Raw genomic sequence first — 14,464 nt, forward strand, 5'->3', positions numbered from 1 at the left:
GTTTTTATTGTAGAATATCGAATTGTAATCATTTTCCGTCATGGCGGGAATTTTTTTGGGGCGAAATTACCTAAGCTAACCTAACCCCCGCAGGGGGCCTAGAAAATTGGATAGTGGAGGCCCCGCACTTTTAGACCGCGAGCGAAGTGAGCCTAGAAAGTGCGAAAGCAGGGGCCCCGCACTTTTAGACCGCGAGCGAAGTGAGCCTAGAAAGTGCGAAAGCAGGGGCCCCGCACTTTTAGTAATTATGTCCAATATTGGGGTATTGTTGGTATTTAAGCGAGCGAAGCGAGGTTGGGTTAGGTTAGGTTAGATAGAATACGAGGAAAGTGCTACCTAGGAAAGTTACCTAGAAGTGCTACCTAGAAGAGCTAGCTAGCAGTGCTAGCTAGTAAAAGGTGTTGGTTAGGCCCCGCCCCGCTAAAAAAACGCAAATCTCACGGTACCCCAAAAATTTCCCGCCACGGGGGAAAGTGAGACAAAGTCTTAGAATTCTCTGAAACGTCCAGAAATGCAATAAAAATTACAAACTTTACCCCGCCATAACTTTTGAACGGGGCGTTTCCGCTCTTTCGCGCTTGGATATTCTTGTTCAGCTCGCCGAGACAAACAAAATGACGTATCACATTACCCCATTGGAGACCCTCGGTTAACTAAAATTTTTCCAAAATCTGCTAATGAGTAAGTGATTAACGATTTATCAACAAAACAAAATGATGAAATTAAGTAGATTGACTATTTTATAAATAAAAAGAGAATAGAATTATCCATCCATTAGCAAAAATAAGACGACTGGACTACAACCAATAAGAACCCTCATATCCATTCTAATTCAAGAAACGCGGTATGACGGGTTTTTCTGCGTCAGTGCATGGTTTTATCCTCATAACATAAACATATATTTATCTTCTTATACATTCCATAACAGGACAAGATCAAGATCAAGATATAAGATCCAACAGTGCAAGATCAAGATCAAGATGAAAAGCTTTGGCGGAAGATCAATGATCAAGATAATATCTTGATCTTTGATCTTGATCTGCTATCTCAGATAATGATCTTGCCCACCTCTGCTTTTTTAAATGGAATTTTGACATAAATTTTGACCATAAAATTGCATAATGTCAAAAACAATTACAAAATCCGTGCGTCTTGTAAAATAACGTTTGAAAAATAAAGAGACGCCTTGATCTGAATAAATTTGCAAAAATTTAGAAGCTCGAGGATAGTTGTAAGATTTTGTAAAAATTTGAAAGTTTATAGAATTTATGAATTTCACAATGTTACCAAGACCAGCGTAAATTGAATTCACGATAAATTTCTTCCTTTGAGGTTTATCAAATTTTTTGTGATTGACGCCATGTTAATATTTATTTGCCATAATAATATTTTGAATTTTTTTCATAATTTCTATTTTTATTTGACAGGCCTCGACGACTTGTCCGCCCTGACAAAATATGACGATTAGGAAGTCCTCTACGAATTTTTACAAGCTGACGGAAGCGGGATAGGACGGTGACTTAGGGGAGATCCATAAATTATGTCACGCAAAAATCGGGATTTTCTAGACCCCCCCTCCCCCTTTAACATGTGTCACATAGGCAGGCCCCGATCTTGCCAAAAATCTTACCCGGGCAAAAGATTTAGGCGCCCCAAGCCGCTCGCGCCTTTGGCGCTCGCAGTGGGTTTCTTTACTCAACCAAATATTTATGTAGGCCTAATGCGTGCAACTGTGAATCCTTATTATGTTAAGAAATATATAAATCAAGGTTATCAGGGTTATCTGTAATTAGTAATCGATTCCTATACATTGGGTAGCAGAATAAATTGTTCGATAGAAAATCTGCTAGAAATTTGCAGGGTAGCAGTCAATATAAGATTGTGGTTCTATGACATTTTTATTTTTTAAAATTCTAAAGCAGGCCATGTCTAGGGTCACAGGCGTTGACCTGAAAGTTTATTTTTAAGCTGTATACTACCAGGGTAGCATAAAGCTTAAAAATTACTAGTGCAGTAGTAATGTTTTGCTTCTATGTAGGGGATTCAGAATCGGAACCTTCTAAGAAAACCGGGTTTTATTCGACTTTTTACCGTTTCTTTCTCCATACAGGAGAAAGATTCACAATAAAGTCAAGCTAGTTCTGAAACACTCCCTCCTCTGCATAATTCCCCGGAAAAATAAGTATGTACATCCATAACAAACGGATTACCTAAATATCAACATGATATGATTATGAAGACTTTAATTAGTTCAATGTAACCGTGGTCTTGTTTTATTCTTAAAATGACACAAAATTACAGTTTGCAGGGTTGCTTTGATATTTAACACACGTGAACTTACCAAATTCCTAGAACTTGGAAATGAGATAAAAAAAGAAATGACAGCGTGTCATTGCGTGCCTTGGCACTTTCTTGATTACTCAAATAGGATCACAATATCAAAAGGCGATATATGCATTCGTAATTTTCAACCAAAAGTTTTAAGAAAACCATAACTTTCCGGATTTTTGCAATATTTCAAGCCATCTAAACATGTATGTGCCTGATTTGAACATTCAAGGTTTATTCTAAAATATAATTTTCGTCGTATTTTAAAGTCATTGATTTTTGATTCCTTTCGGCTTTTTGAATTATAAATGCAAAATCTCAAGACCCAACAAAACTATGGTTCCTGTTTACCTGGACGTACAGAGGGCTTTATTTGTACACCCTAAATAAATTTGATTAAGATATACTCAATTTTGAGTACATATAATTGCCACTAACACAACTATTGAGTAAAACTTACCCAAGAAAAGTTAAAACTTATTCAAATTTGAAAGATTTTTACTCAAACTGGAGCAAATTTTACCTTTGCCTAGGACTGCCAATGAGTTGAGTTGAGCTGAGTTGAGGGTTAACTCAACTCAACTCAATAAGAAAAATCACCGACTCAAACTCAACTCGACTCAAATTAGTCTCAACTCAAACTCGACTCAACTCAAATGTTAACGACTCAAACTCAACTCATATCGACTCACCTTTTTTAGAGTAAAATATTTATTTAAATAAATAAGTTCAAAAGGGGTTAAAAATCTCGTTAAACGTATGATTTTAAAATAAAATTTCCGTTGATAACGATGTTGGTAGTCACAATTACAATTTTCATGATTTCCTACATAAGGCTAAAATCTACAAATATAAAATGGTTGTGTTCATTTCGATAAGCTAATCAACAAATCGGTATATGATGACGACGGGTATGGAGAGGACAGCTTAGTATGTGTATTCAACAGTGTAATTTTTTATTCAAAATTTTTTGACAATTGCACGTTTTTCTATTTTTAAGATAGATATATACAATGAAATAGTGTTTTTTTCGCGCTCTAACGATTTTCAAGTTAGATACCTTAAAAGTTGCGTAAAATTGAGTAGATCAATAATCCGTAATAAAAATAGGGGGCGCTTAGCCAGTTTTCGAGATAAATGCCAAAATGTGCGAATTTTTTGCAAATTTTGATATATTCATGTTGTGACTGAACCTTTGGTTTAAAATGACTGGAAATAATTTTTAAAATAATTTTGAACTAGAGTTTGGCCGCTGCCTTGATTTCTGACCCCAATTTTCCAATTGGTTGAAAATTGCAAAATAATTGCAATTTCCATATTATTAAGATAGTAACGCCTTGAAGGCGGCTACGTTCTCCTCGTCATCTGACATGTTCGAATTTTCGTCATCTGACATTCTTGGATCCTCGTCCTCTGACGTGCACGAATCATCCTCTCCCTCTTGCCATCCAATAGCGCGATAACCTTCCTAATCATCAGAAATAAATTAGTTCGCTCGCTCATCATTAACCTATAAAAACCATAATATATTGAAATCCTACTTTAATTACAAAGAATCCATCAAGAGATTCAGGTTTAGTCGCAAGCCCCGGTCCACGTCTCGGTCGAACTTTGCCAAGTAAAGCGATCTTGTCTCCATAGTTGAGTCTCGTGCGACAGTTTTTCTCCAACGGGTTATCATTGACAAAAACAACTCGTTTCTAAAACAAATTACAAGAATAAATAATATAATGATAAAATGTTTATTACTCCATTACTTTGCAATAAAACTAATCACTTATCTTACGCCGGCTGGTGTGATCCAGTAATTTCCCCCTGAACATGTAATTTCGGCCAAATTTCCGGGGTTTTTCTTGGTCTGGACAAAGATGAACTCGCCTTGGTCCTCCCTGGAGGTGTACTTGCTTCCGAAAGTGTACTAGCAAAAAATACGGTAAAAAAGTGACGCAATTTTGCTTAGAGAAAGATAAGAATTATTCGTTTACCTTTTGATTTTCGATGTACGGCAAGGTGGTATATTTCTTAAATTCAGTGTACGGAGGAGTGACACACCCACAAATTGTCCCCCACACATGCCCCCGACATGAATGACAGAACCGATGCTGTGGTTCAAGAAGAACTGCGTCTACCCCTTCCATTTTATTGGCTTAGGACAATAATAATAATCATAACAAGAATTGTGCAAAGTTGTGTGTGTGTGTGTGTGTGTGTGTGTTACCTTTACCTTTTGAACCAAGCGCTTCACTCGATGGCTGTATCACCTTACCCCCATAGTCCTAAAAATTTTCACCGAGCGCCACCTATCAACATTTTTAGGTACTAGGTTGTATTTTCTCCGCTAGAGGGCGCTTTTCGCCGACAGTGTCCAAACGTTGAATGGCCCCAGAACAACCGGATACGTCACTAATAGAAAAATTTGTATACCCCTAAGATTTAGTCCGTGACCTGGGAACTGCTCCTTTAGTCGGCAGTTGACCCGTTACGTGTGCACACTGCCTATAGTCAATAGTGGACCTGGGACGTGTGCACACTGCCTATAGTCAGTAGTTGGCCCATAACGTGTGCACACTACCTATAGTCAGGAGCAGCCTTCACTCTCTGCCCGGACCACTGTATCTCCAGTCCGACCAGAATGCCATAAGACTTTTAACTATGTGGAACTGCGTACTGCGAGTCACAAGGGGACGTTCACATAAGGCGTCATCAAAAAGGGACTTAAAAGTACAAAACTCAAAATTAATTTTTTCGATATGTGTCTAACATATTGTTGTTAGACAATTACTGAGATAATTGGTCAAAGATAGTGCCACATTCTGTGCGTATGTCCCCCTCCATTCATTCAAAAATATTTGAAGTTAGCTGGCAACCTCACATAACGAGATGGGAAAAGTCCAGGCAGAGAGTGAGTGAAGCCTGGTCAGCAGTTGGCCCATAACGTGTGCACACTCCCTATAGTCAGCAGTTGGCCCATAACGTGCGCACACTCCCTATAGGCGGCAGTAGCCGTAACATGTGCACACCCCCTATGGTCACAGTTGACCCACAGTTGAACCTGGGCAAACTCGCTATGGTTGGCTTATGAACCTATAACCTGGACACATTATTTAGAGGGATCACCTGACCTATGACCTAACCATACCCATAGGTGACTTCTGGCCTCAATACAGTTACATAGATTTATCACATGACGTGTGACCTACGTGCATTTAAATGTTGCTAAACCTGTGATGTAGGCAAATGACTTATAGTCCTCACATAACTTGGGACACACGCTAAAGTCATCAGGTAACCTCGACACACCCCTTAGAGTCGTCAATTTATCTCTTACTGCTTACGTAACGATTTGTTCCGGGTTATTGTTATGTTACTCAATGCCGGCGGAAGTTGGGTGGACATGTGGGGACATTAACATTCTGGGATAGGAGAAGGGGGGCAAGATACGATTTTGCTAAATTTCTGAGGGAACAACGTCCCCCTGTCCCCCTGCTTCCGCCGCCACGCTATTACTCATAAGTTCTCTAATTGGACAAATTTAGTTCAGGCCTAGGAATTTTTGCAAATCGTACATGCTAAAGGTCCACGTTCTGTTGCGCTTTGTTTTGTATGGATGTCATTCACAATGGAGGCGCAAACCATGTTCAGCCCAGATAATTTTTTGACCTTATTAGTTTGAAAGAGCAAGTCTTTACAAACAACATTTGGTTCGGCACTTGGGCAGATGCGCAAATTTCAGCACGTTATGGGTGCCGCAAGTTCGCAAAAACGCATGATTTTTCGAACAATGCCCAGCGCGAGCTCAACTTTGTGCGTTTTTGCGAACTTGCGGCGCCCATAACGTGCTGAAATTTGCGCATCTGCCCAAGTGCCGAACCAAATGTTGTTTGTAAAGACTTGCTCTTTCAAACTAATAAGGTCAAAAAATTATCTGGGCTGAACATGGTTTGCGCCTCCATTGTCAGCAAACGTTTCTGACTTATGAATTAAAATCCTGTCTATGCTGGAGCCCGCCTTGCGGGCTTTGGAGACTAGTGCTAAATAAAATTTTAATTGTGTTTGTTTACTCTTTGCATGGAAATTTGAACATGTGCCTGACTCCTCGTTTTGATCGTCCCGCTTGACAAAATTCAATGGATCGGGCGAGGCGAGAATATTGAGGCTTTATTATTTGAAAGTGTATTAAAATTACAAATATTACAATTATGTAATGATACAATTTGTATGACAAATTTTCATTTACTTGAAATGAAAGTGCCAAATAGTAAATAGTTTGGGTTAAAAATATGTATATTAAAAAAGTCTCCAACTAAGGGAACGTCCATAAATTATGTCACTAAAAAATGCCGATTTTTCAGACCCTCCCCACTTGTCAGCAAACACGTTGCACCCCCTTTTTAACGCGTGTCATAAACATTTGCCTCCCATTTTAATCATATTTGGATGGGAAACGATGAAAGAATTGATACACATTACATTTGCATACAATATTGTTGAACACTCGTTCTTATTAATCTTCACTTTTGGAAAAAAAACCTTTGGGAAATTTGTGAGTGGTATCCAGTCGATTTTCGGTCGGTTAAATGCGATCATTTGCACGTGGAAGATTTGCAGGTTTGTGACATTCTCATTGACGAGACAGTCCGTGGGGTTGAAGAAGGCGACGCTTCCTTCCACCGAGGTGCTAAAAAAATACAATTAATTATTTAAGCCAAGTACTTACAATTAGTTGAGTCGTTTTTAAACTGATGAGGAATAATGGTCAAACCTTGTGGAGATTTTGATGCGATTTGACTACATTTTTTCATATAACTATTTTATAAAAATTGTGTGCAAATGTATTTTAGCCACATTTGAATACATAAACTTTACCAAGATTTCACCGATTTTAGACGAATAAATATGATCAAAAATTTGATTAAAAATTGAGCATAGAATGCTTTTGACGTTTTCTTTCGTAAATATGTACGTACTTCTTTTTTGGGATAAACTCATATTTTTGGACAATTCAACTGCGTTTTCTAACGATTCATAACGCCCGGCTCTGACCACTGGAAGTTCGTCGTGGTAATGAAGAAGGACGGTGGTCGTGGATTGAAGAAACGGTTGATGGCAACGTTCTCTCTCAAATTCTGGCGTGGCAGACGCAAATAAATCTGGCCCGTGGTCACCTTTAAGAAAATGAAGACTTGGATTAATTTAAGGACTCGTTTCGCATCGAAATGATATATTTTTTTATACTTGAGGATACACGTGGTGTAAGTGATCCTCTGAGACTGTGGGGACGTTGGAGATTCCTCGCACGAAAAGTTTGACCGTTCTCAAACTGCAAAGAACAATTGGGGATCAGAATTACATACGTCATTTTTAGCAGAAATTTGATTACTTTCGAGTAAAATTCGCATATTTATGTATGTAATTGCATACTTTTCCATTTCAACGTTGGGGATGAGATCCCAATCCTGGAGAGAAGAGCCAAGGTTGTAATCTGATTCATGCCCCCCACCACATCTTGGAAGTCTTCCCAGTTTGCCAAAACTTCCGCATCCGTCCGCGTTTCTGCTTTGGGGGCGAGGAAGGTCAGATTTCGCAGACTTGGCGAGGATGCAATGACCACTGCGAGATGTCGGGGATGACAAATTTGCAACACTAACGTGGTGACCTTGAGAGGTTGCAAATTCGCCGAGAAGTCGTTCGCAGGTAAAGTCGGCGTCCACCGCATCGCTTGCAGAAAAGGGATGAGCTGCACGTAAAAAAGAACATGATCGGGAAACATGTACAATTTATTTTTGCGGAAAATTCCCACCTGTTGATCTTCCCAGAAGGTTGCCTTGTATGGTAAAAACGCAAATTCCAAGAGATTAGCGCACTTTTGTAGAATCGTCGTAACCTCATTCATCATCAAAGAATCGTCCCCTCTCACCAAAAATCTTTGCAACTCGACGGCCTTCAGGTAGTTGCCGTACTTTTCTAAAAACGGTGGGAACCTCGGAGTGGCCTGGAGATAGGTCTTGGCACGCATTTGTCGAGATGACCATGGCATCTTATTCGGGAAGAAGACAGCGTGGCGAGGAGAGGATTTTATCGAGGCGGGTCAGCACGTCGTGTTCGTGCTCGTTTATTCGCTCTGTTCCGTCGGGATAGGATCAGAGGTCGACGCCGCCGATCGTACGCCGCCGAACGCCGGTAGTATTTTACGCGCCGTCGTCGCCGAAAAATTTGATTTCCTATTCCTTTAACATTGCGACGCCGCCGAAAAATCACCGAAAACTGGCGCCGCCGCCGCCGAAAATTTGTCGGTGTCGACCTCTGGATAGGATGCGTCGAAATTCCGCGCTTTGAGGTCACTGAGATGGGGAAAAATAGCGTATGCGACGGCGAGCACGAAGCCCGCGATGGGTGGGTCGATAGGACCGTCACCAGCCATTTTTATTGAGTTACTTAAGTAGTTTAAATAAGTATTTATTACCGTACCGTTTCTAGAGTGGTTTTTTTAATGTAACGAGCTAAATGGGAGGCTTGTGAGTCGAGTTATTTACCCATCCTCCCCCCAAGCAGCCCATATAGCACAGTGATCTTCACGGCAAGTCTCCAATTTTTGGGGTCGAGGGTTCGAACCCCAGTCGAGGCATTTATCTTGGTTTGCATTTTTCTTGTTTTTGTAGACCGTTTTTTTTAGTGTGGGTTTCATAACTTTGACCTATGATGACCTGGTGACTATGTGCACCGAAACCGACTTATCCTATTATTTTACACCAGTTCATTTTATTTTGGCATTCAAATTATTAAATTTGGATAGTTGAATGATTTTCACGCCAAACTAAAATAAACTGGTGTTAAATAAACCGTTACAACGCATGTAACCAAGGGGTGAAAGGAGTGTCATACGTCAATGTGAATATCAAATTGTTCGAAAATTTGTTAAGATTGACACTTCTGACGTGTTTTCGACTTTTGTGTCTTATTTGTGTCAAATTTAACAGTTGATAACCCTTATGTGACCTTTATATGACCTCTGAGGTCAAAATGGAGGTCACCATTGAATTCGGGGTTAAATTTCAGTTGAAATTGAAATAGATATGTCCTATGACCTTTACATGACCTCTGAGGTCAAAATGGAGGTCACCATTGAATTTGACATTGAAAAATAGTTAAAAATGATGTGTCACATGTCAAAACTGACAAGTGACACTTTTTCGTCACTTTTCGTCACTGTGACGATGTCATCGTCACAGGTGACGTCCAAACACAAAATGACCTGAATTTTCGAATTCCTCGTTGAAAATTAGTTAAAAATGATGTGTCACATGCCAAAACTGACAAGTGACACTTTTTCGTCACTTTTCGTCACTGTGACGATGTCACAGTGTCCATCTTCGCACTCGTCCTGTCCATTGACGTTAGGAGTTTACGTTCAAAATTTCAAGTGTCTATGTCTTTTCGTTCAAAAGTTATCGGAGCTACGGACAGACAGACGGACGGACGGACGGACGGACGGACGGACGGACAGACAGACGGACATAACGATCTTATAAAGGGCTTTCACCCCTTAATAATAGGATAATTCGGATGACTCGGCTAATGTAATTGAAGTAAATTTTGACGGGAAAAACGGAACCCTGTATAAGTCAAGTAAGTCATTCTGAAGAGACATGTTTTCGAATTTTTGGATTCGCACTAACATTCGAAAATTTACAGAATTTTTAAAAACCGAGGTTTTGGCTTAAAAATGTTTAAAAATTCGCACCTCGCGCTCAAATTAGCGCATTATGAAAAACTAAAAAATATGGGTTTGCTTATTTTTTGTGGTGAATAAAATAAAATTGGCCTCAACCAGATCTGAGTTGTACACGTAAAAGACTTGCATTGTAAGTGCTTGGACTTCTCTTGACAAAGTGAGCTTATGTAGATTTGTCCTGAAACTTTTAAACAAATAAATTCCACTACAAGCGTTTAACATTTTTTTAATATTTGGCTCAATTTATTTTTGAAACTAGAAAGGATTACAACAACCAATTTATGACAATTAATTTGTTACTAATAAATTTCATGGAATATTCCGTTCCGTAGAAATTAATATGCATTATTAAGGGGTGAAAGCCCTTTATAAGATCGTTATGTCCGTCTGTCTGTCCGTCCGTCCGTCCGTCTGTCTGTCCGTAGCTCCGATAACTTTTGAACGAAAAGACATAGACACTTGAAATTTTGAACGTAAACTCCTAACGTCAATAGAGAGGACGAGTTCGAAGATGGGCACTGTAGGTCACACCCATCAAGGTCAAAAGGTCATGAAATGTCATTTAAAGGTCAAATTGCATACATGCAACAATTTGAAAAAAAATTCGGATAACACACTTCTTTCACCCCTTGGTTACATTCGTTGTGACGGTTTATTTTTATCCCTGATATTTTTCAAGTGTAAATTTTTATGCATATTAGTATGTTAATTATTGCATTAAATTCTATTTACATGGTGGTCAAGAAGAAGATTCTTCTTGACCATCTTCTTCTCCGTCTTCTTGCAGGATGGGGGACGACCCCGCTGTTTTTTGGGCGGTGTTCTTCCCTTCACACTTGACGGATTTCTTCTTCGTCTTAACTTCCGGTTGTGGCAGATCTTGTTCCTTGTCTTGGACGGGACGATCGCGAAGGTTTTTGGGCGGAATTTCCTCCTTTTCGGATGCGGGACGCTTTTTGGGTGTTTTGTCTTTCATGGTCACGGACTTCTTCTTTTTCTTGATTTCCGGCTGTGGCAGATATTCGACATCGTCGTTGCCACCTTCCTCCTCCTCGTCTTGGACACCATTTTCGTCGAAACGCTTCATCACGCCGGCTTCGATGTGTTGATTGTGTCGCAGGACGAGGGGTTTCGCCTTCTTCTTGATTTCTACCTTGACCACGGCCTTTTTCTTGGGTTGGAGAAACAGTTTCCTCTCCGATTTGATGGGGTTGAGTCCGGCACGTTCTATATGAATTTCGGCATCCAGTCGGGAGACGTCGATGGATTTGAAAATGTTGACGAGTTCCGTTTCCACGTTGATTGAGGGCAAATCGCTGGTGGTGGAGGATGGATGGACGTTTGAGTGGAAAAACGTGGCCTTGCTGTCCCAACGCTTTATAGCGAAGACTTGTTGAGATTCGTGCAATTCCTGGAAAAATGGGAGAAAATTAGTAGAAAATAGGTGTTTTCTAATAGATTTGGAGATAGTTTTGGAGATTTTGGAAAAATAAAAGGAAAATAAAAAATATAAAATTGTGGGTGGAATTTTTCTAACGTGGGGAAGTTTGGTTATTTCTTGGCATTAGAGATAGAAGCTCGATTAAAATTGGACACATAAATTTGTTAATTTTTCTCGTTTTTGAAAATACGTGTTCATCTTTTTACCCGAATGATTGAATCGCTCAGCTTGGTCGAGTCGTGAATGTCATCTTCGAATAGACCTGAAAAAGATGGAATTTTTATTACAAAATTTCCAAAAACTAGCTTCTTTCTAAAACTTATTAAAAAATGAATTATGCACCTTCCAACCGGCTCGACATATCTTTAATCATATCCACCATATCGGTGAGGGCAGTAATTTTGTATGGCGGAATGTACGATAAGCGACCCTTGGCGTCGATCTTGATCCGAGGATGCCGTTTGGGAAGACTTTCGTCCAACAAAATCTGGAAAAAAATAATCAGAATCAGAATTTAATTATACACAAAATTGACTTATTTCGCATCGGAACTCGTAGTTTGTAAAAAGACGTCATTGATCTGAGCAAGTTTATAATTTGGAATAATTTTCTTCAGAAAAATGGGTAAAATTTTGTAAAAGTTTACAGAATTTACGGATTTTCCGATTTTACAAGTCTGCCTGCCTGCGTCAATTGCCTCAAAATAAAAATCTGATCCTTTTCCAGCAGGAAATTTATCAAAAGAAATCCGACAAATTTCACAAAATTTGGCAATTTAACTTGATCTGCTTTCCGAACTACGATGCCCCCCAAAAAATCATACCTTTCTCGCCTCCGGGTGGACGTTCGTCTCCTTTAGAGCGACAAAAAGCTCATCGATGGAAAAAGTGTTAAATTTCCTGTCGAGAAAACACTCTCTCAAGTATTTCTCTATCTTCACCGCCATCGAATCCGCTCTCTTTTGACAAAACGCGGCCATCTCGCGCTCAAGGTCAGCCGGGCTGGAGAAAAATAATCATAATTAGTTCACGAACTAACTAACTAGGCAGGCAATTAATTAATTGTGATAAGTATACCTCGCCAGCAACGGAACGACGTCCGTGCGCCGGAATTCTCCAGCTTTGCGAAGCTCCGCAAACTGGGAAAAGTCGAGTTTTTGATACGCCAACATCATCCTGGTCGTGTTAGACTGATACTTGGAGACTTGCGAATTGTGGGTCATGGTTAACCTTCAATTTCAAAAAAGAAGATGAGCTGATTAATTAAGAATTTTGATTTAAATGAGGAGAAATTTTAAGTTAAAAATTTGGAAAGGAAAGTTAAACAGGCTAATTTTTTAATAGTTTTATGTGCCAATGTTTGAGGGGATAAGTACGCTTACCGAATGATGATAAGTACAAGAATTGTACAAAAAGAAATACATAATAATTAATTTCCAACAGAATACAACAACCAAGTTAATGAAACATGAGTTTGGTTTACAATGTGTTGGTTTGGATCCCGGGTTTTACTTGGGGGTATCATGAGAAATAGATTTCTCCTTCACGTGGATGTTCGTAAACTGAATAAGTTTTATAATTTTATTAAGGGGTGAAAGCCCTTTATAAGATCGTTATGTCCGTCCGTCCGTCCGTCCGTCCGTCCGTCCGTCTGTCTGTCCGTAGCTCCGATAACTTTTGAACGAAAAGACATAGACACTTGAAATTTTGAACGTAAACTCCTAACGTCAATGGACAGGACGAGTTCGAAGATGGACACTGTGACAACGTCACAGTGACGAAAAGTGACGAAAAAGTGTCACTTGTCAGTTTTGGCATGTGACACATCATTTTTAACTAATTTTCAACGAGGAATTCGAAAATTCAGGTCATTTTGTGTTTGGACGTCACCTGTGACGATGTCATCGTCACAGGTGACGTCCAAACACAAAATTTTCAACGAGGAATTCGAAAATTCAGGTCATTTTGTGTTTGGACGTCACCTGTGACGATGTCATCGTCACAGGTGACGTCCAAACACAAAATTTTCAACGAGGAATTCGAAAATTCATGTCATTTTGCGGTTGGACGTCACCTGTGACGATGACATCGTCACGGTGACGAAAAGTGACGAAAAAGTGTCACTTGTCAGTTTTGACATGTGACACATCATTTTTAACTATTTTTCAATGAGGAATTCGAAAATTCATGTCATTTTGTGTTTGGACGTCACCTGTGACGATGACATCGTCACGGTGACGAAAAAGTGTCACTGGTCAGTTTTGGCATGTGACACATCATTTTTAACTATTTTTCAATGTCAAATTCAATGGTGACCTCCATTTTGACCTCAGAGGTCATGTAAAGGTCATAGGACATATCTATTTCAATTTCAACTGAAATTTAACCCCGAATTCAATGGTGACCTCCATTTTGACCTCAGAGGTCATATAAAGGTCACATAAGGGTTATCAACTGTTAAATTTGACACAAATAAGACACAAAAGTCGAAAACACGTCAGAAGTGTCAATCTTAACAAATTTTCGAACAATTTGATATTCACATTGACGTATGACACTCCTTTCACCCCTTGGTTACATGCGTTGTAACGGTTTATTTAACACCAGTTTATTTTAGTTTGGCGTGAAAATCATTCAACTATCCAAATTTAATAATTTGAATGCCAAAATAAAATGAACTGGTGTAAAATAATAGGATAAGTCGGTTTCGGTGCACATAGTCACCAGGTCATCATAGGTCAAAGTTATGAAACCCACACTAAAAAAACGGTCTACAAAAACAAGAAAAATGCAAACCAAGATAAATGCCAAGATAAATTTTTGGAAAATTGACTCACACCAAGGGCGTCTTCTAATGATTCAAAAAACCCGTCTCGGACCACTGGAAGTTCGGTGTGGAAGGACATCGGTTTTGGACACAGTGGCCGCGGAAGCCGTCCATGGGGACATTGTCCCACTGTCCAC

The 14,464-nt window shown here is 39.5% G+C and overlaps 3 protein-coding genes across 3 annotated transcripts; all 3 read right to left on the minus strand.

Annotated features, from left to right (window-relative positions):
* Positions 1-3,261: 3,261 nt before the first annotated feature.
* LOC118439252 lies at positions 3,262-4,476 on the minus strand. Its single transcript, XM_035860393.1, has 4 exons — positions 4,314-4,476; positions 4,115-4,246; positions 3,870-4,028; positions 3,262-3,796 (listed from the first exon to the last, which is right to left on the minus strand). Exons 1-4 carry the CDS (start codon positions 4,464-4,466, stop codon positions 3,650-3,652), a joined length of 591 nt encoding a protein of 196 aa, XP_035716286.1. The 5' UTR covers positions 4,467-4,476; the 3' UTR covers positions 3,262-3,649.
* A 2,222-nt stretch (positions 4,477-6,698) lies between these two features.
* On the minus strand, positions 6,699-8,365 carry LOC118439224. The gene is made up of 5 exons (XM_035860343.1): positions 8,116-8,365; positions 7,750-8,065; positions 7,564-7,648; positions 7,296-7,493; positions 6,699-7,006 (listed from the first exon to the last, which is right to left on the minus strand). Exons 1-4 carry the CDS (start codon positions 8,363-8,365, stop codon positions 7,344-7,346), a joined length of 801 nt encoding a protein of 266 aa, XP_035716236.1. The 3' UTR covers positions 6,699-7,006; positions 7,296-7,343.
* Positions 8,366-10,680: 2,315 nt separating this feature from the next.
* LOC118439266 lies at positions 10,681-12,996 on the minus strand. The gene is made up of 6 exons (XM_035860426.1): positions 12,883-12,996; positions 12,578-12,730; positions 12,325-12,502; positions 11,844-11,988; positions 11,708-11,763; positions 10,681-11,471 (listed from the first exon to the last, which is right to left on the minus strand). The coding sequence occupies exons 2-6, from the start codon at positions 12,721-12,723 to the stop codon at positions 10,800-10,802; spliced, it is 1,197 nt and encodes a 398-aa protein (XP_035716319.1). The 5' UTR covers positions 12,724-12,730; positions 12,883-12,996; the 3' UTR covers positions 10,681-10,799.
* Between the last annotated feature and the right edge of the window lie 1,468 nt (positions 12,997-14,464).

Source organism: Folsomia candida, unplaced genomic scaffold, assembly GCF_002217175.1.
Source record: "Folsomia candida strain VU population unplaced genomic scaffold, ASM221717v1 Fcan01_Sc032, whole genome shotgun sequence".
In the NCBI taxonomy this organism is placed as follows: domain Eukaryota; kingdom Metazoa; phylum Arthropoda; class Collembola; order Entomobryomorpha; family Isotomidae; genus Folsomia; species Folsomia candida.

Excerpts from the sequence above, each read along its gene's own strand:
- LOC118439252 (XM_035860393.1), bottom strand. The coding sequence starts at position 4,466 with ATGGAAGGGGTAGACGCAGTTCTTCTTGAACCACAGCATCGGTTCTGT. Across the intron at positions 4,247-4,313 it reads CGTACATCGAAAATCAAAAG|TACACTTTCGGAAGCAAGTA; the intron begins GTAAACGAATAA and ends ATTTTTTGCTAG. Across the intron at positions 3,797-3,869 it reads ATGGATTCTTTGTAATTAAA|GAAGGTTATCGCGCTATTGG; the intron begins GTAGGATTTCAA and ends TCTGATGATTAG.
- LOC118439224 (XM_035860343.1), bottom strand. The coding sequence starts at position 8,365 with ATGCCATGGTCATCTCGACAAATGCGTGCCAAGACCTATCTCCAGGCC. Across the intron at positions 8,066-8,115 it reads TCAACAGGTGGGAATTTTCC|CTCATCCCTTTTCTGCAAGC; the intron begins GCAAAAATAAAT and ends TTTTACGTGCAG. Across the intron at positions 7,649-7,749 it reads CCCAACGTTGAAATGGAAAA|TTTGAGAACGGTCAAACTTT; the intron begins GTATGCAATTAC and ends TGTTCTTTGCAG.
- LOC118439266 (XM_035860426.1), bottom strand. The coding sequence starts at position 12,723 with ATGACCCACAATTCGCAAGTCTCCAAGTATCAGTCTAACACGACCAGG. Across the intron at positions 12,503-12,577 it reads GTCGTTCCGTTGCTGGCGAG|CCCGGCTGACCTTGAGCGCG; the intron begins GTATACTTATCA and ends ATTTTTCTCCAG. Across the intron at positions 11,472-11,707 it reads TGAGCGATTCAATCATTCGG|GAATTGCACGAATCTCAACA; the intron begins GTAAAAAGATGA and ends CCATTTTTCCAG.